General features: G+C 48.1%; 1 protein-coding gene across 1 annotated transcript in view; it reads left to right on the top strand.

The window, feature by feature from the left end:
• The window catches only part of LOC105811387 (short transient receptor potential channel 2-like), a 33,270-nt gene that overhangs the window by 9,148 nt on the left and 3,128 nt on the right, over nucleotides 1-20,994 (top strand). The window contains 12 exon segments of the mRNA XM_012645570.1: nucleotides 1,456-1,528; nucleotides 4,122-4,249; nucleotides 5,004-5,115; nucleotides 5,972-6,017; nucleotides 6,990-7,709; nucleotides 9,659-9,865; nucleotides 10,829-10,993; nucleotides 12,386-12,560; nucleotides 15,319-15,519; nucleotides 15,614-15,776; nucleotides 16,961-17,053; nucleotides 20,698-20,890. Of these exon segments, the coding sequence (XP_012501024.1) occupies nucleotides 1,456-1,528; nucleotides 4,122-4,249; nucleotides 5,004-5,115; nucleotides 5,972-6,017; nucleotides 6,990-7,709; nucleotides 9,659-9,865; nucleotides 10,829-10,993; nucleotides 12,386-12,560; nucleotides 15,319-15,519; nucleotides 15,614-15,776; nucleotides 16,961-17,053; nucleotides 20,698-20,890 (2,276 nt within the window).

The raw sequence follows: 20,994 nt of genomic DNA, 5'->3' as shown, positions 1-20,994 counted from the left end.
ACAAAAGAAGAAAGGAATAAAAAACATTTTAGAATTTTACTTTGCACTAGACATTGCTAGGCACTTTTACGGACTTTACCTACTTAATGTTCACAACAACCTTATGAAGTACATATTGTTATCCTCATTTTACAAAAGAATCTGAGATTCAGGGAGGTTAAATTTTCTGAGTCACACAGCTAATAAGAGGCAGAGCCAGGATTTGAACCCTACAGCTCTTATTCTTTGTACTATTCTAGACAGTAAGAGAGAGGAAACCAGTAGGGTTTTCATTGAAAAGTTAAGAAAACAGGATGGTTCATTGTTTTATTGGGAAAATTTTTAAAAAGGAAAAGGTTTGTCTGCATTTCAAAGGACTAAACAAAATAGTGAAATAATGAGTATATTATTTCATTGCAAAAATAAGGCCTATTGGTTATCTCTTGTTGCATAATAACTTGCCCCAAAACTTAGTAGCTTAAAACAACATGTATTATCTTAAAGTTTGTGATGGTTAGAAATCTAGGCGTGGCTTAGCTGGGTCCTCTGGCTCTGGGTCTGTCACAAGGCTACAGTCTTCTCAAGACTCAACCAGAAAGGATCTGCTTCCTAGCTCAGTCAGTCACCTGGTTGTTGGTGAGATGCAGTTCCCCATGACTGTTGGACTGAGGCTTCCCTCAGTTCCTTTGCCACGAGAGCCTCTCCGTGGAGCATCACACGGTATGGCAGCTTGTTTTGTCAGAATGAGCAAACAAGAAAGCAAGGAAGCATGCCAGCGAGACAGAGAGCAAGAACACTAGCAAGACAGAAGTCACAGCCTTTTGTAACCTAGTCACAGAAATGCCATCCCATCACTTTTACCAGATTCTGTTCATTAGAAACAAGTTACCAAGTCCAGTCCACACTCAAGGGGAGGCATGAACACCAGGAGGCAACAACCATTTCAGAAGCTGTCTACCACATAAGGAAAGCTGTCTCATTTTAAGAGAAGGAGCACAGAAGGGAACTTAATCGTTTTGGGGTACTATTACAGGCTGGGCACTGGAGCTATGAAAGCACTTTGAAATATATTAAATGCTATACAAAGTGTTTCATAAATTCTGAATAACTAGACAGATGGTGATTTTTTTATTAGCATTCATTTGACAGATATTTACTGAACATCTCTTATGTGCCAGGTGCTGTATTAGGTGCCAGGGATACCACAGTAAATAAAATAGCAATGCTCCTACCCTGATGGAAAAACACATGTCCATGTCACACAAATAAATTTAAAACTTAAAACTGTGGTAAGTACTTTCAAGGAAAAGCATAATGGAAAGCCTCATAGAAATTATTCATATCATTTCATCTAAGACTTGCAGAGTGAGAAAGAATTAGCAAGGCAAAGAGGGTAGAAAGAATATTCTTAAAAGAATGAAACATGTGAAGACCCTTTTGTTAATGAGCTGGATTTAATGAGCATTTCTAACACAGAGCCCAGAGCAGAGGAGCAAAACTCCAAGAATGATGTGGGCAGGATGAAAAGACAGAAAGTGCAGGACCAAAGGTAAGTAGGTTGACATGAAAGACCCAAATCACCTCCCCAAACCTTACTGCCTTTATGTGGCTGTCCTTCCTTCCTCCCCCACTCATTTTTGTTTTTAATTTTTTGAGACAGGGTCTCGCTCTCTCACCTGGACTAGAATGCAGTGGCTTCATCACAGCTCACTGCAGCCTCAAACTCCCGGGCTCAAGCGATCCTCCCACCTCAGCCTCCCGAGTAGCTGGGACTACAGGCACACACTACCACACCTGGCTAATTTTTCTATGTTTTATAGAGATGGGGGGTCTCACTATGTTTCCCAGACTGGTCTCAAAATCCTTGCCTCAAATGATTCTCCCACCTCAGCTTCCCAAAACACTGAGATTATTGGCGCGAGCCACTGCGCCAGCCTCTTTTTTTTTTAAGAGATATGGTTTCACTATATCTCTGAGGCTGGTCTCAAACTCCTGGCCTCAAACGATCATCCTATCTCAGCCTCCCAAGTAGCTGGAACTATAGGCACGACCCACCGCATCTGGCTCCCTGCTCTTGGCTTCAGTTAGGTCAGAGAGTATCCTTGTGTCTGAGTCTTAATCTCTTAGTGTCTGCACCTAAGGGTAGTGGAGAAAAGATACCCTTGTCCACATGTTGTCAGGTTTGTCTCTAGGCAAGGAGGCAGCCTGTAGTGAACCAGAATCTGGAGATGAGTTCACTGCATCTCATGGACTTCATCAAAACTTAAATATTTGGCCGGGTGCGGTGGCTCACGCCTGTAATCCTGGTTCTGTGGGAGGCTGAGGCGGGCGGATTGTTTGAGCTCAGGAGTTCGAGACCAGCCTGAGCAAGAGCGAGACCCCCGTCTCTACCAAAAATAGAAAGAAATTAAATCGGACAGCTAAAAATATATAGAAAAAATTAGCCGGGCATGGTGGCGCGTGCCTGTAGTCCCAGCTACTTGGTAGGCTGAGGCAGTAGGATTGCTTAAGCCCAGGAGTCTGAGGTTGCTGTGAGCTAGGCTAACACCACGGCACTCACTCTAGCCCGGGCAACACAGTGAGACTCTGTCTCAAAAAAAAAAAAAAAAAAAAAAGCTTAAATATTTTCTGCTTCAAAGGACACTGTCAAAAAAGTAAAAAGACAACCCATAAAATATGGGAGAAAATATTTACATATCATATATTTAATAAGGTTCTTGTATCTAGACTACATAAAGAACCTCTACAAGTCAACAATAAAAAGATAATCTAATTTTAAAAATGGAAAAAGGATCTGAATAGAGTTGTCTCCAAAGAAGATATGCAAATGGCCAATAAGCACATAAAAAGATGCTCAAGCTGGATGCAATAACTCACCCTTGTAATCCCAGCACTTTGGGAGGACAAGGCAGGAGGACTGCTTGAAGCCAGGAGTTCGAAACCAGCCTGGACAATAGCAAGACCCCATCTCTACAAAAAATGAAAAAAAAAAAATTTCATGGGTGTGGTGAGGCACACCTGTAGTCACACCTACTCCAGAAGCTGAGACAGGAGGATCATATGAGCCCAGGACTTTGAGGTTACTGTGAGCTATGATGATACCATTACACTCTAGCCTAGGCAACAGAACGAGACCCCGGCTCAAAAAGAAAAAAAAAAATAGATGCTCAATATGGTTAGTCATTAGGGAAAGGCAAATCGAAACCACAGTAATCACTTCATACCCACTAGGCTGGCTATAATCAAAAAGATAGACAATAACAAGTGTTGGCCAAGATATGGAGAAACTGGAACCCTCATACATTGCCAGTGGGAATGTTAAATAGTGCAGCTGCCTTGGAAAACAGTTTGGCAGTTCCTCAGAAACCTAAACATAGAGTAACCATATGACCCAGCAATTCTACTAGGTAAATACCCCAAAGAATTTATAACAGGTGTTCACAAAAAAAAACTTATAAACAAATGTTCTTAGCAGCTTTATTCATAATAGCCAAGTGTTTATCAACTGATGAATGGGTAAACAAAATGTAGCATACCTGAACCATGGAATATTATTCAGCCATATAAAAGGAATATAGTACTGACACCTGCTACAGCATGGATGAACCTTGAAAACATTATGCTATATCAAAGAAGTCAGTCACAAAAGACCACATATTGTATGATCTCACTTATATGGAACGTCCAGAATAGGGAAATACATAGAAACAGAAAGTAGATTAGAGATTACCAGTGTCTATGGGTCAGAGGAATGAGGAGTGACTGCTGATGGGTTCTGGGTTTCTTTTAGGGGTAATAAAAATGTTCTAGATTAGATAGTTGTGATTATACAACCTTGTGAATATACTAAAACCACTGACTGTATACTTTAAAAGGGTGAATTTTATGGTATGTGTATTATATTAATATTTCAATAAAAAATAATAAGAAAACCTGAGGGCGGTATAGAATCTCTATTCTCAGATGTTCAAAGGTTAAATGGCTTCCCTCAAGTCTTACATATCAAATGGGAAAACCAGGACTCCAACCCAGGGTTTCTAGGTACACATCAACTATTCTACTTATTTTTGCCCTGATTCTAGGCTCCTTCAGCCTTGTAAGCCTCTTACTCACAGCTGGTCTTTAACTGTTCTTTCTCACAGGCCTCCATCCAACTCTAACTCTCAGCCAAACGGGAGGGGGACAGCAAGGACACGGCAAAGAAAACAACACCGACCCCAGGCCCAAAGCGGTGGTGGCCAGGATAGTGGACAGTGCCCCATCTGTGCAGGTAAAATGCTTGGGCACAGGGGGTTGTTATGTGGCAACCAGGCATTCCTTGAGGGAGGAATGGGAGATCTGGGGGTACTGCCAAGAGCATTTGAATTTGGACTCCTAGGCTCTGTGATCTCTGCAGCTCCCAGGAATGTAACTATGCTTTTAGTTGAGTGTAATTCAAGACAAGTCTATATTGAGCACCTGCTCATTGTGTTGGCTGAGCTGAGGGAGGGACATGGGGCCTGCCCTAAGGATAAGCATGAAACCAAATAATATAAAACACCATCAGAGAGGGCCTAGAATTTCCTTCATAACTTCTTCCTCCATGTCCAGACTTTACTTACTCTTTAAGTCTTTGTTCAAATGGTATTTCTTTGCCAAGTTTTCTCTGATCTACCCAGATAATCTCTCCTGACTGAGCTTCTGCAGCATTTTCCAATTCCCTCGGGCTTAGCTTTTCTCACCTCTGCTTTGTATCAATGTTATTTGTGTTCATAGCTTACCTTTACCAGGAAACTCCACAGTCCATAAGGACAAGCCTGGGTTTGTATCCCTCAGCTCCCAGCATACTGTTAGGCACATAATAAACACTCAATGAATGTTTGATGGGTACATCATAGTGTCTATCTGGTGTGAAATATTCAACCATGGTAAATTTTCTGCAAAAACAGCTGCATTTTGGCAGCAGAAATTTCCTTCAGAGTTCTTGGGGGTGGGATCCTGCCTGGGAGCAGGCTCAGTTTTGTTTACCTCCTTCTCTCCCCCAGGCTCCTTCAGCATTGAGAGTCTTCCCCTGCACGCTGCCACTTGTGGAGAGACCTCGTCACCATATTCATCCCTGTCTTCCCCAGAGAGTTCACCACCCATTTCCTGGGTCCAGTGCCCTATCTGCCAGTTGCAGTTCTCAGCAAGAGAAGTAGAAGAACATGCCAGTGCGTGTGGGGAAGTCCCTCAGGCATGAGCCATGAGGTCTTGTGGTGTGGGCCCCCACCCTGTATGACTAAGACTGGGAAGTGGACCTCTTGACAGCTGAGAAGGGCTGATGAGGCCAAGCCTCCCTCCTTCTTTCCCTCCACTCATTCCCTCAGGACTCTGCCTGAGGGCACCTCTGCGCTCAGCCTGATTTCCCATGCCCAGTTGTCAAGGCTTCTGTGACCATGGCACCCAGTTCTCCTGAGGACAGCTCTGTTCTTTTCCCCCTTGGAACTTCTGGGCTTGGGACACTATCCAGAATATCTTCCTGTACATGAGTGATGCGCATTCTCATGCCCGTTTTCTTGAAAGGAAAACTGAGGCCCAGTGAAAAGAAAAACACTGCCTGACAGATAGATCCTTTGGTGTACTGGGAATGTGAGAGTGGGTTTTGAGCATGAGACTGACATCCAGCATCCTGTGAACTTGACTCTTAGTATCCTCTGTGGGTTCCTTTCCCATGTATAATCAGGTAATGGTGCTGCTCTGTGACTTTAAACAAGTTATTTATCTTGGGGCCCAGAATTAACCTTCAGTAACTGAGAGAGAAAAATCTTCCATCCTCCCATACATTATAGGGAACTGATGGGTTAATGACTAAGGAGTGGTTCTAGGCTTGGCTGTGGAACCTTGGGCAAATCCTGTTTCCCATCTGCACATTGAGGTAGTTGGACCAGAGGATCTCAAAGTCCCTTCAAGCTATGACATTCCAAACTCTATTCCCACCTTCTTTGAGCAAATATGCCTCTCTTCCCTTTCCCAGAAGATTTCTTTGTGTAGCACTAACATAAGTTCCCCTGGTCCCCAGGGTACAGGGCAGAGTGGGAGCAGCTGGTCCTGCAAAAGGAGGGCCCAGGGCGGGGTTTTGAGTGTGTAGGAAAGAGAATGCTGGGCACAGTCAGGGGAACAGACAACAGGAATTCAGTCTATCGGTCCTTGCCAGCATAGGCGGGTGCAGCCATGGACCCCCTCACGGTAAGAGGCCTTCTACTCCCTTTTCTTGCCCCATCCTGGGCCCATTTCTAGCTGTGAATAAAACAGTAGATTGGCCCAGCGGGGTGGCAGGGCACCCTAGCTGCCAGGCAGGTGGTAGTCATCTCTGGGTGGGAGAAGGGCCCCTGGAACCCTGAGCCTGGGCCCAGAAGAGAAGAGCAGTGAGGATGGGGCTGGGCCTGGCAGAGAAGAGGGACAAGGCAGTACTGAGGGGCAGAAGTGCCCTCCAAGGCAGTGGAGGGCAAAGCTGGGGGGTTGGGATCCTGCTGGAGTCCTGGTCAGCGCTGAGGGAGTTGGGGAAGAAGGCCCAGTTCAAAGACCCTTCTGTGTGGACATGTCTGGACCTGCCCTTCACAGAGACTCTGGGACTTTCAGAGGGATGGCTGGCTGGGAGATGAAGTCAACAAGATGGGAGCTGGTCCTGGACGGATCCTTTGTGCCTGCATGTGGGGTTAGTCTCCCCGTGCAGCCCCGTCACCTGCTCTAACCTACCCTTTCTCCAGATACCCACATGTGGCCCCATCACCATGTGTGGGGGTTCTTGTGAGGGTAGAAGTCGAGCTGAGGAAGGAGCTCCCGGTCACACCCCATCCAGGCACTTTCCTAACCTGAGAATCTACACAGTAAAATGGTGAATATGACGATTTCTGCCAGTATGTGTTTGGGACAAGGAAGAATATAATGGTGGCTGGGTATAGAAGGTTAGGCTAGAAGTAGAAGAGTGAGGGAGGCCCCAAAACAAAGGAAGTTGGAAACTCAAGGCCCCACCTCTTCACTCCTTCATCCAGCCACAGCCTAACTGGACCGAAATCGTGAACAAAAAGCTCAAGTTCCCACCTCCACTCCTGGGTGCCATCCAGGAGGGCCGACTGGGTCTTGTGCAGCAGCTGCTGGAGTCAGGGGTTGAGGCCACAAGCAGCGGGTCGGGCGGGCCCCTGCGGAATGTGGAGGAGGCTGAGGACCGTTCCTGGAGGGAAGCTCTCAACCTGGCCATCCGCCTGGGTCACGAGGCCATCACTGATGTGCTGTTGGCCAATGTCAAGTTTGACTTCCGACAGATCCACGAAGCCCTGCTAGTGGCTGTGGACACAAACCAGCCAGCAGTAGTGCATCACCTACTGGCCCGGCTGGAACGGGAGAAGGGTCGCAAAGTAGACACTAGGTCTTTCTCACTGGCTTTCTTTGACTCATCAATTGATGGTTCCCGCTTTGCACCTGGTGTCACTCCACTCACCCTGGCCTGCCAGAAGGACCTGTATGAGATCGCACAGCTGCTCATGGACCAGGGCCACACCATTGCCCGGCCCCACCCAGTCTCCTGTGCCTGCCTTGAATGCAGCAACGCCCGCCGCTATGACCTGTTGAAGTTCTCCCTGTCCCGCATCAACACGTACCGTGGCATTGCCAGCAGGGCCCACCTCTCACTAGCCAGTGAGGATGCAATGCTGGCTGCCTTCCAGCTCAGCCGCGAGCTCAGGCGCCTTGCACGCAAGGAACCCGAGTTTAAGGTTGGTTTCTCATTCTTCCCCTGCCCTTGCTGCCCCGTATCTGTTCCTCTACTGGAGCATGGTTGGGCTTATGGTGGGTGTTCTGGGAAGTGGGAAGCAACAGAAAGAGGATGAGGCCCAGTCTCTGTTCTAGGAAATCTCTGCTTTGATGACAAGGAGTCAAAGAATCCCACTCTGAGGGGGATTTCATTCTAATGACAGAGAGCAGTCACTCTAGAGGCACCTGGTCTTATGAGGAGGGCACAACCCCACCCTAGGGGAGCCCTGGGTCTGTCTGAGGGAAGAGAGAGAACATAGATAAACAGAAAAGCTGGGCAGGTGCGGTGGCTCACACCTGTAATCTCAGCACTTTGGGAAGCCAAGGTGGGAGGATTGCTTGAGGCCAGGAGTTCAAGACCAGCCTGGGCAACATAGCAAGACCGTCTTTTCCAAAAATTTTAAAAATTACCCAGGCATGGTGGTGTGCTCCTGTAGTCCCATCTCCAGGAGGCTGAGGCAGGAGGATCACATGAACCCAGGATCCTGAGGTTACAGTGAGCTATAACAGCACCACTGCACTCCAGCCTGGGCGACAGAGCAAGACCCTGTCTCTTAAAAGAAAAGAAAGAAAAGCAGCTGGACAGACTTGGAGATGATGTTCAGTAGAGTAAGTCTCAGAATTCTGAGTACCTGCTGTGTGTTCCCACCTAAAGCATTGTATGTTGGGGCTCTCAAGCTTGTGATCACAAGCAGGGAGAGGGCAGAAAGGGGGACAAGACACTCCCAGGACACCCAACCTCATTCAGTGCCTCTATGGATGGTACTAACAGGGTTTCCAAAGCCCAGAAAACAGAGGTCAGGAAAGCTACAGCTGTTGTGTTCAAGGAAGACTCCTTGGAAGAAGCAGCGTTAAGTTTACATACAGAAGTGGGTGGTTTAACACAACTGAAGAGGAGCAGGGAGGTGGTTGAGGTGTGGCTGCAGTCCAAGCAAAGGCTCTCAGGTAGCAGAAGTATAGGTGGTGATGAGTGTGGGGGAGACCCTGTGCAGGAAGGACCGAGAATGCATGAAGTACAGCTTGGAGGCAGGGACTGGCCCGAGGCCTTGGTCCAACCAGTCTGGTTAGTCCATCACTCATCCACTGACATCTCCTGTGTGTCAAGCCAGACTTGGTCCCCATCCTCAAGATTATCACTAGGTGGGAAACCAACAGGGATATCAAAACAGAGGCCTAAGGAAGAATGGCCTGTGCCCTGAGAGCTGGGGAAAGAGCATGCTGCCCCCACCCGGAGGTGTGGAAGGCTGGGAGAGTGAAAAGCCCCCACTGCACAGCTAGCAGGAAAGGGCACTCCTTTCCAGAGGACTTTCCCTCCATTCTCACGGCTGCCCAAAGGGAGGCATAGCAGAATTAGCACCTCCACTTTACAGCAGGGAGGCTGAGGCCTGGAAGGGGGAGGAGCCTTGCCCAATGTGACACCACCTGAGGGACAGTGCTGGCACTCAGACCTGGCCTCCTGAAAGCCTAGCCTGGATTCTCTGGGGTAAGGGCCCCAAGCAGAACTGAGCGTAGGATTGACAAAGTGGAGCCAGGAACTGCCTTACTCATTTCCACATCTAAAATTGCCAGCACAGGTTCTCACATAGGTGCTCAAAAAGATTAATTGAGCACATGAAAGGCATAAGGAGTAAAAGTGGGACAGGACATAGGGACTAGAAAAGGGAAGTGCAAGGGATGGGAGAAGGATAGCACCAGATAAGCAAAGTGACACAGGAGGTACCTCATTATAGCAAGAAGGATAGGTGAGGTGGCAGAGAGGAAAGAAATCAATGACCAAGCGACACCAGATGTAGGAAGTGTTGTGCAAGGACAGGACAGAGGTGGCCAGGCCCATTGCTGGGGGGGTTGTGGCCTGATTTAATGGGCCTGGGTCCACAGGGTGGTAGGCACACATGCGCCTGCCTTCCTATAGCCTGAATACATTGCCCTGGAGTCGCTGAGCCAGGACTATGGCTTTGAGCTGCTGGGCATGTGCCGGAACCAGAGTGAGGTCACTGCAGTGCTCAACGACCTGGGAGAGGACAGCGAGACTGAGGCTGAGTGCCTCGGACAGGCCTTTGAAGAAGGCATTCCCAACCTGGCGCGGCTGCGGCTAGCTGTCAACTACAACCAGAAGCGGGTCAGCTGGGCCCTACCATCTCCCCCTCCCTGCCCTGAGCCCTTGCCCTGCCACCTTTAGGTATCTCCCACTCTAACCCTAAGCAACTCCTTTTCCTGCCCTCGGGACCCTCTTAGACCCTGATTCTGAGCACCCTTCTATCTAAGCCCTTGACCCTGTGGGTCCCCAACCCTCCCTTCTTAACTTCTATCTAAGCCCCAAACCTCTCCCCAGCCCTCAGAAAACCCATTACCCACCAGGAACCCACCTTCAGAGCAGGACATCTGGGTCTTAGACTCAGCTTTGCCTCTGGCCTGCTGAGTTACTTTGGTCCAGTCTTCTTCTGTTGTTAGACTTTAGAATCCCACTCCATAAAGCAATATTTGGCTAGAACTCTCAGGGCTTAAATATCAAGTGGTTCCATTATTCCCTGTCTCATTGGACACCCTCCCACCTACGCTAAAGACAGCCTTCTTTTCTAGCTTCCTTCAGCCCTTGCTCCTCACTCTTTCCACCCTCAGATACCCTAGCCCACCAGGAGCTTAACCAAAAGCATTCCTTCATAATGGCCCCCTGACCCTGCCCCCAACATGGCAAACCCCACTTTCCCCCTTCTCCCCTCCTCAAGGCCATCCAGGCTGGTGCCCCCATCTCTAAGAAGGCAGGGAACCCTAGGGGTTCTGGGTCTTGGGTACCCAGTTCTACCCACCACTGCCTGACTTAGATTAAAAAATGTGGGATCCAGAGAGTCCAGGAAAATCTTTGAGTTCAGCTTTCTCCTTCACACACCAAGGCCTGGGGGGGTGGGGGGGGGTCTGCCCATGGTCACATGACAGGTGAGCTGCCTTTTTTCTGGGCTAGCTGGTGTGGGAAGAAAAGAGGGGTGGTTCGATCCCAGTGGCAGGGAAATAAGGGCTATGCACCCAATGTTCCCCTTCCCGCCCTGCCCGGTGACGCCTCTGCTCATGCTCCCTCTCTGCTCAGTTTGTAGCACACCCCATCTGCCAGCAAGTTCTGTCCTCCATCTGGTGTGGGAACCTGGCCGGCTGGCGTGGAAGCACCACCATCTGGAAGCTCTTTGTTGCCTTCCTCATCTTCCTCACCATGCCCTTCCTCTGCCTTGGCTACTGGCTGGCGCCCAAGTCCCGGGTACAAAGAATAAGATTAATGATAACTGTCACTTACTGAGCACTTGTTTTATGCTAGGCCCTGGGCTGGGCACTTTGTGAATATAATTTTGTGAATGTTTCCCTTAAGTAACGTGAGGTGGCCCTGGAAGGCAGGCATCACACTTCTATCCTATACAGGAGGAATCTGAGGCACAGGGAATACAAGTGCTCCTTTTTGTCAAGGCTACACAGTAAATAGCAGTGTCAGGATTTAAACTGAATTCTGTCTCCAAAACCTGAATCCTATGGACAACCCTATGCTCTCCTAAAGAGAATCCCACCCCACCTACAAATTATTTGGGAGGCCTTAAAATATTTCCTTGAAGCCGGGCACAGTGGCTTATGCCTGCAATCCCAGCGACTTGGGAGGCTGAGGCGGGAGGATCACTTTAGGTCAGGAGTTCAAGCCCACCCTGGGCAACACAGTGAGACCGCCATTTCTACCAATATCTTTTTTTTTTTAATTAGCCTGGTGTGGTGGTGAGCATCTGTAGTCTCAGCTACTTGGGAGACTGAGGTGGGAGGATCCCTTGAGCCCAGGGATTCAAGGCTGCAGTGAGCTATGATTGTGCCACTGCACTCCAGCCTGGGCAACAGAGCAAGCTCTCATCTCTGTGAGCCAGGCCTTGTGACTGTATTGGGGACGTAATGAAGAACAAGCCCTGTTCCTGTCAACAGGCGAGAGATAAGGAGAGGAGTGTTCCAGGAAGCAGGAACAGCATGTGTGAAGTCCTAGGGAGACAGAATGTAAAGCATTGGAGAATCTGAAAGGAATTAAACAATAAGTGGTAGAGAAGTGGCAGAGGCCTGATCTCACAGAGCCTCAGAAGCCGTGTGAAGACAGAAGCCATTGTAGGATTAATGAGGCGAGTGCCCCCGTCAGTTCTGTTTTGGAAAGCTCCTTCAGCTGGGGGCGTGAACGGTAGATTTGGGGGTGAGTAGGAGGTCGAAAGACTGTCACAGGGTATGAGAGACAGAGCATGGAGAGATGCCTCCCCGGTTCTTGGCCCAGATGACTGGGTCATTTTATGAGGTGGGGCCACAGGAGGAAGAGGAGCAAGATGGGATACAAGATGATGAATTTATTTTTTAATACGGTTGAGTTTGAAGAGGGACCTCCAAAGGAAAGTTACATTGCCTCTGTGATCCTCAGTTCCTGAAAGAAATGGGAATAATAATGCCTACCTCGTATGGTGGTGAAGGAGACAATAGATATAGAATCTCATGCATACTACATTCTCAATAAATGTCTGCAGAGTGAGTGAGTCAGGCTGAGAAAAGGGCGTCACATGTGGGCTGAGCAGTCCAGATGGGCTCCCCGGAGGCAGAGACTGCACAGGACTGAGCTGTGCTCTCCCTCCCTCCCCCAAAGCTGGGCCGCCTGCTCAAGATCCCGGTGCTGAAGTTCCTGCTGCACTCAGCCTCCTATCTGTGGTTCCTCATCTTCCTGCTGGGAGAGTCCCTGGTCATGGAGACGCAGCTGAGCACCTTCCGTGGCCGCAGCCAGAGTGTCTGGGAGACTTCACTGCACATGGTTTGGGTCACAGGTACATGTGTGGGACCCTTTATTTGTGGCAGTCTCCCTTAGGGGCCTCCCGTACTGTTGTTCACAATAAGCACCCCAATGGGAGGGACCCTGCTTCTGCAGATGCCTCCGAACATACAACCAGACCGTTTCCCTTCACCTGCATCAGGGACCTCGCCCTGTGGTAGACTCCCTGAGCAAGGACCTCATTCTTCTCCCTCCTTGGCATCAGTTCCTACCCACTCTGGAGGTTCCTATCTCACAAATAAGACACTGGTCCACAGTACCAGGTGGCGTAATGGTAGCCTCCAAGCACACTATAAGACAAGCTATCCTGGAGGTCATGGAACAGAAAGGCTCATAGATAAAATTAAAATGCTCAAATCATACAGTGGGGTTAAATCCATAAATGGTATCATTATGATGGTGCTATCAAGAGGACCAGAGTTGAGGTTTGAGTAGCGGGTGCAACAGAAAGAAGGTGCCTGGGCCTGGGCCCAAGACTTGATCTATGAAAGAAACACAATGGCAAGTATGCCTGGCCACAGCTGTAGCTTACCAACTATCATCATGAGCAACCATGAATTTTATGTGCATTCTTTGGGTAGAGGACATGTGGGGCCAGACTGGGTGTCACCAGTAGGTACATATTTAAGATCTGATGAATACTGAGGGCCTCATATGCCTCATGCTTATTTACATGCCTCCTATATCATGAATATTTAGTGTCTATCCATTCCTTCCTATGTACGTCACACACATATGCTCTATTTACTTTATTTGTTGAACATATCACCCAGGTAACTAACTTATTTACACATAATGCATAAGTTTCATCCATTCCATTGGTTTTCTTTTCTTCTATAGCAGAATCAAGTATTCTCAAACAATTCAGCAAATACAGTTGACAAGAATCCCCAGAGCTCCACCCAGCCTCCGGCTGGTCAGCTCAGTAGGCTGGACTGGTAGCCCTTTCCTTGGCTGTCCTCCCCTCAATTAGCTCTGGCTTAGTTAGCAAACTCCCAAGCCACCTGTCTACCAAGTCCTCTACTCCACCCTGTACCAAGCTTGTCAGTGAGGTCAGAAAGGAAATTGGGCCCGGAAACTTTTGGGAAAGAAAACAAGAGCAGCCCAAGAGGGAAAGTTTCTCATCCTATTATTTACTAAACGTTTATTGACCAGTGCTGAATGGAGATGAACCAATACAGTTCCTGCCTGTGGGAGAAGAAATATCCTATAAACACATGACACAAAACTCGTTTATTCATGCAATAAATGTTTGCTGATTCTCTATTGTGAGCGAAGCCCTGAGAATATATGGATAAGTTAAATATGTTTCCAGCCATCCATTCAACACACATTTACTGAGCATGCACCCCACCCTCACAAGGTACTTTCCTGCCACACAGCACTGATTTGGGTTCCTGACCATATTATATTCACACTTGTCTCCAGGCCTTTGCGCATTTGTGCTTTTTTCTTTTCGAGACAGAATCATGTTTTGCTGCCCAGGCTAGTCTTGAACTGGGCTCAAGGGATCTTCCCACCTCTACCTCCTGAGCAGCTGGGACTACAGGCATGCACCACCACGCCACGGCCTACTCACTCACTTTTCCTAGGGCACTCACCCCTTCCCATGCTGCCCCTTCCCACGCTGCCCCTTCCCCTGGCTGGCTCCTATCCTTCCTTCAGGTCTCAGCTTAAACACCACTTTCTCCGAGAAGCTTTCCTGGCCCCCAAACCACAGTGAGGATCCTTTCCTAAATGCCCTCATAACAGTCCCTCTGTTCCCCTGATATTCAGTCTTAGCATTTGCCACATTGTATTGTACCTACTTGGTTACTTGCCTGTGTCCCTCACTAGATTATAAACCCTGGGAGGGCAGGGACTATGTCTTGTTCACCACAGGATCTTGCCGGCACATGGTAGGAGCTTAATAAATATTTGTTTAAGTTGTTCTGGGCACTGGGGATTAATTGACATGGTCCCAACCCTAGAGGGGCTCCAGGTTCAGGGGCAGATAGAGTGGAGACAGACCCATGGAGAGGTAGCCCGCAGTACCCATAGTGATGGCATCACAGAGATAGGAACAGAGAACTGTGAAAACACAGAACGGGGGCAACTCACTCCACCTGGTTAGGGAAAGCTTCATGGAGGAGGAAATATGTGACCTGGGCCACAAAGGTGAGCTGTGCTTCCAAAGGGTGTGGAAGGGCACTCTAGGCAGAGAGGATGGACACTGAGTGAAAAAGCACACAATTGTATCCTGGGAATGTAAAAGGGTACAATATGGTAGGATCACCTGGCTAATGGGGTGCAGCTCCCAAGACCCCCATCCTCAGGTCTGGTGCTGGGCCTCACTGAGACATGGGCACCCTGACCAGGCTGATAATTTGGAGCCCCTTCAAATCAATTTTCTTTAAATACTTGCCCAACATTTATTTGGTGGAGGGCAGGGAGAAACTGATTTAAATCATCCCCTCCCAAAAAATAGCCTCTCCCAGCGTTACTCAGTTTCTGAGTGTCAGCTGACTGTGACCATTGGTGCAGATCACACCAGCAATAAGTCTGCTTCAGCAAAGAGTCTTGTTTATTTTTACGTAAGATCACTTGGGCCCGAAGTGATTAAATGTTTACATTTCATCGACTTTACCCCGTGATGTTTTAGCTCCCCACCCTCATTCATGGGATCCGCCCTGCACCATAAGCTAGCTCTGATGTAGATGGAGGAGGACAGTTCCACCTCACCCTGTCCTGGCCTCCTGCCATCCCCCCTTCAGGCTTCCTGTGGTTTGAGTGCAAGGAAGTGTGGATCGAGGGCCTGCGCAGTTACCTCCTGGACTGGTGGAACTTCCTGGATGTGGTCATCCTGTCCCTGTACTTGGCGGCCTTCGCACTGCGCCTCCTCCTGGCTGGGCTTGCCCACATGCACTGCAGGGATGCCTCCGATGCGGCTGCCTGCCACTATTTCACCACGGCTGGTGAGTGTCCCCTTGACTTGGCCTTGAACCTCCCAGTTTCTCTTGTTTCTTGGCTGTTGGCTGTCAGCTGCAGCCCCAATTCCACCCTGCACAGAGCGAAGTGAGTGGCGCACCGAGGATCCTCAGTTCTTAGCCGAGGTGCTCTTCGCTGTCACCAGCATGCTCAGCTTCACCCGCCTGGCCTACATTCTGCCGGCCCATGAGTCGCTGGGCACTCTGCAGATTTCCATTGGCAAGATGATCGACGACATGATGCGGTGCGTACCGTCCCTGCTTAGAGCACGCTCCTCCCTGATAGACTCCACTCAGCCTCCTTCTGAAACTCCCCAGCGCTGCTGTAACATAGGGGTTCTTGACCTGCATTCCTCCAGAGGCACAGGCTCCAGGGACCTCTAAACCCCTGAAACTATAGGCCAAAGTTGGAGTGTAAATGTAAATGTACATTTCCCTGCAGAGTGGGTCTATAACTTTCACCTAATTCTCAAAGAGGTTCATGACCCAAGAAAAGATTACAAACCACTGATAGCAGAAAGAGCCCTTGGTTGAGAGTTCCAGTCCCAGTTCTATTGCCATCTCCGTGATCCCCTTCTGGGCCTCGGTTTTCTCATCTTTATGGAAAGCCAAGGCACTGGACTCTGGGGTCCCTTTGGATCCTTTCCACTCTACAACTGCTCTACAACATTATCTGGTTGGCCAGGCGCGATGGCTCACGCCTGTAAAATTAGCACTCTGGGAGGCTGAGGTGGGAGGATAACTTGAGGTCAGGAGTTCAACACCAGCCTGAGCAAGTCGAGACCTCGTCTCTACTAAAAATAGAAAAAATTAGGCAGGCAACTGAAAAAAAAAAAACCATTATCTGGTCTTATTGGTGCTTATCACCTAATCATGTACAGCCAAACCTGGCTCTCAGCCCAATCAGAGCCTGCTCCCCTGGGAATCTCCTGTCTGAGGCAGGACTAGAGTGGGTGCCTTTGGTAGGAAAAGCCCTAGTTGTTTCTTAATCCCTTCAGCCCAGTTTAGCTTCGGGAAGAACCTCCCACCTGACCCCAGGATTCTTCCAGCCCTCCCTGCCACAGGCTGACTCATTCTCACATGTAGCTTTAACTCTTCTGGTGGTAACTCCTGTCCCATGGGACTCTCCAACTCCAGCCATCCCTGTATAATCTCAGTATCTCAATCCCTCCCTGTAGACTGGTGCATCCCCAGCTTTGACTGCCTGGACTCAGTACCCATTATTCTTAAATGAGAGCATCTGCTTGGCACTACTTTAAATCCCTTCCCATATCCCACTCCCTAATTTCTCTATTCTTAATTATAACCAAACTGAATACTTGTCGAGTAGAACCAGGGATGCCATCACCCTCACCTCTCTTTCCAAAACCTGACTTCTCCCAGGGTGGAGAAGTCCTGCTCTGACCCTTCCACATCCGACCCTCGCCAGGTTCATGTTCATCCTCATGATCATCCTGACCGCCTTCCTCTGTGGCCTCAACAACATCTATGTGCCCTACCAGGAGACAGAGCGGCTGGGCAAGTATGCCGGGGCGGAGGCAGGATGGGCTGGTGGGGAGTCTGGGACCTTGCAGCCTGGAGCCACAGTGATCTCTTCCTTTTTCCTTCCCTCCCTCATTTATTCACTCAATTAATTCTCGTTTGCTCACGCCCTCGTTGACTGGTTCTGTCATTCATTCATCTATTCATTTATGCTTTCATTTATTCACTTATTTTCTCCCCAAACTTTTTATTCTGTAAAATATCAATCCTATGAAAAAGTTCAAAGAAAAGTACAGTGGATGCCCATATACCCTTCACCTAGCTTCACCAGTTGTTAACATTTTGCCACATTTGCTTGATCTATCGCTCTCTTTATTCTTTTTTTTTCCCCTGAAACATTTAAAATAAGTTGCTTTAATGCTTATCCTTGGAAGAAAAAAAAAAAAAAAGGCAAGTTGCAAATATCATGACACTTCACCCCTGAATAGTTTAGGATGTCTCCTAAGAACATAACCATAAAAGCACTATCACAGTCAAAAAATTTAACATTGATACTGTAATATTTTACTATACAGTCCTTATTCAAATTTCCCCAATTGCCCCCCCCCGAAAAAAGTCTTTCTAGTTTTTAAAATCTGATATCCAATCTAGGATCATGTATTATATTTTTTTGTCATATCTCTTCAGTATTTTTTTAAAATCTAGAACACTCCCTCTGCCTTTTCTTTGCCTTGCATGACAAATGAACTTTTTTGAAGAATGTAGATTAAGTTATATTCCCCAGTTGGGATTTATCTATTGCATCATGATCAGATTCAAGTGAAGCACTTTTGGCAAGAACACAACCTAGTCGATTATGTGCACCTTCCACTGCATCACATCAGGACACACATATTGCCAGTTTGGCCCAAAGGGGAGGCCCACTGGACTAGCAGACCTCCCACTGAAAAGCCTATTTAGTAACAGGGAGGTATGTTGAGACTCTGTGACTAAAGTGCTCCCTTGCAACCTTTTACCAAGTGGCTTTAGCATCCACAGGTGATTTTTACCTGAATCAGTTATTACAGTGGTGGTTTCAAGATGATGATTTTCTACTTCTGCATTTCTTCTACACTTATTAGCTGGCATTCTTCTATAAAGAAGTGCTTTCACCTACCTTCTTTTTCAAATATCACTACGGACTCAAAAAGATATTTTAAAATATAATAATCCATTAGTCATTATTCTATTTGGTGCTCAGTTCTTCCTAAATATGGCCAATAATTAATTCTTATATTTGTTTATTCACTCATTGCTTATTGATTCATTCACTCACTTTTAAAATTCATTCACTTTCTTAGTCATTCAGTCATTGTAGGTTTTTTGCCATTATTAAGTTCATACCCATTTACTGACATCTTCTTTTAGTAGGTCCTATCCCTGGCCCTGGAAATGAACCAGACCCATTCTCAGGGAGACGATAGCCATGTGCACAAATAAGCTCAATTTGAGATAATGAGTGCTAGGACAAAGGAGGGTTTATGTCGAGGGTGCCCAGAGGAGGAAGCCCCTTCCTCTGTCTTGGATTATCAGGGAAGGCTTCACAGCGAAGGGAGAATCTGGACTCCACCTGGAAGGGTATGGACTTCAGAGAAGGTGCAGGGCATTCTGGGCAGAAAGGGGGCATGTATCAATGCAGGGAGGTACGTTTGGAGAATAGCAAGATGTCTTCCATGATTGGCACATGGAGAGAATTCCATGAGAGGCGGCAAGAGAGGGTATTTGGGGCCAGGTCCTGGAGCTCACGAAGGTCTTGTTGAGAAGCTTCGTTTTTTCCAGCAGGCCAGGGCGCTCCAGGTGGCCTCCCAAGCAGTTGCTCCATCAAAAATTCTTCATGAGTGCAACTGCATGACAGTTTTACTGATGACACTAAAGGATCCACACTTGGGCCTGTGGATATTGGTCCAGGCTTCCTCGTGGTTCTTATGAATTCTTGTTCTCAGACTGGCTTCAGGCTATCAGGATAAAGGAACTGCGTAAGCTCACCGTGAATCTTAGTGGCAGGGACAGTAACTACTCATTCCAGCCTGCTTCGTGGGTGCTGGTGGCATCACTCCACAGTGGCAAGGGAAGGCTGAGCCCTCCCGGGCTATTCATTCAGGGATGACAGCTAATTAAGTCAAAAGTATGTGTGCTAAAATTCTTAGGTAGGTTGTATGGTAGACATCTGGACTGAGGGTAGTTAGGAGCATTTAAAGGTTGACAAGCAGAGGTACAAGCAGAGGTCAGATTAGCATTTAGAAAGAACACCCTGGTTGCAGTGTGGGTGACAGAATAACAAGAGAAGAACGGAGGCCAGGGACCAGTGTAAGGGAATCTATACCTGAAATGGTGCTGGGATGGAGGGAATAAGACAGATTCACATATAAATACAATAAGAGAGAGAATGATCAGGTCATGAGAAACTGACAAACACACACATTCGCTGGGGGTAGGGCAGGGAGTTCAGGAAGGGCTTCCTAGAAGAGGTAGCACAGGAGTTGCTACCAGTGTGCTCCAAACCACCATCCTCTCTCACCCCGCCATGCAATAGTTTCTTAACCGGTCTCCATGCCTCCACTCTCTCACCTGCTTCCCTTCCATTCTGCTCACAGCAGCCAATGTGATTTTTTTTTTTTTTTTTTTTTGAGACAAGGTCTCACTCTGTTGCCATGTCTGGAGTGCAGTGGTGTCATCATAGCTCACTGCAACCTCCAATGCCTGGGCTCAAGCGATCCTCCCACCTCAGTTTCCTGAGTAGCTGGGACTATAGGCATACACCACTACACCCAGCTAAATTTTCTATTTTTTGTAGAGACAAGGTCTCACTTTTGCTCAGGTTGTTCTTGAACTCCTGGCCTGAAGGGATCCTCCCACCTTGGCCTCTGAAAGTGCTAGGAGTATAGGCGTGAGCCACCACACTAGACCAACATGATCTTTTCAAATGTAAACAGGCATCACCCCTCTGCTTGGGATGCTTCATAGCTTCCTCTTGCCCATAGGCCATGGTAAGGACCTTTGTTTTTATATTAATACAAGGTCCTGCATGGTCTGGTTGGTACCTCTCACAAGCCTCTCTCTCCTCTGCCCTCTGAGACCAGCCAGGCTGGCCTTCTCTCAGTTTCTCAAATGCCACCACACTCCGTCACCCCTTGGGGAACACTCATTTCCACACCTCCTGCCCTTTCACGTGTTGATTCCCACCATCCTTCAGAGCTCAGCTTGAATGCTTCTCAAAGAGGCTTCTCCAACCCCAGATGAGGTCATGACATCCTGTGCTGCTCTGCACAGCGAGTATTCAGATGTTGGTATAGCAGTGTCCACAGTGGTAAAGTGTTGGTACAATGGTGTCCATCTCACCCCCACCCCACCCCCAGAACGTAGGGTCCTTGAAGACAGGGACTGTGCTCGTCTTTTCACTGATACATCTTTAGCACCTATGACACTACTATGTGCTCAGTAAATATTAATATTGGTTGACTGAAAGAATAAAATTTGGAGCTCAGAAGTGGCAAGTGTCTGTGTGGGCTGGGATGGTCCAAAGGGCTTCATGGGAGCAGAATACCCTTGGCTGGCTCCTGGAGGGTGAGGAGGAACGTTTTGGGCAGAGCTCAGGCTCCTTTCTCACCCCTCATTTCCTGTTCTTTACTTGGCCCGGCATGCCAGTTTCAATGAGACATTCCAGTTTCTATTCTGGACCATGTTTGGCATGGAGGAGCACAGCGTGGTAGACATGCCTCAGTTTCTGGTGCCTGAATTCGTGGGCCGGGCCCTCTATGGCATCTTTACCATCGTCATGGTCATTGTGCTGCTCAACATGCTCATTGCCATGATCACCAACTCCTTCCAGAAGATTGAGGTACGTGAACTGAGGCCAGTTTAGCACAGGGAGAAGAAGGGAGAAAGGGATGGAGAAGAAGAGGGTGCCAGGAGCCAAGACACTTGGGTTCCTTCTCTGCCTCC

The sequence above is a fragment of the Propithecus coquereli genome, unplaced genomic scaffold, assembly GCF_000956105.1.
Source record: "Propithecus coquereli isolate 6110/MARCELLA unplaced genomic scaffold, Pcoq_1.0 Scaffold235, whole genome shotgun sequence".
In the NCBI taxonomy this organism is placed as follows: Eukaryota; Metazoa; Chordata; class Mammalia; order Primates; family Indriidae; genus Propithecus; species Propithecus coquereli.
This window is presented reverse-complemented; position numbering and strand designations above follow the sequence as displayed.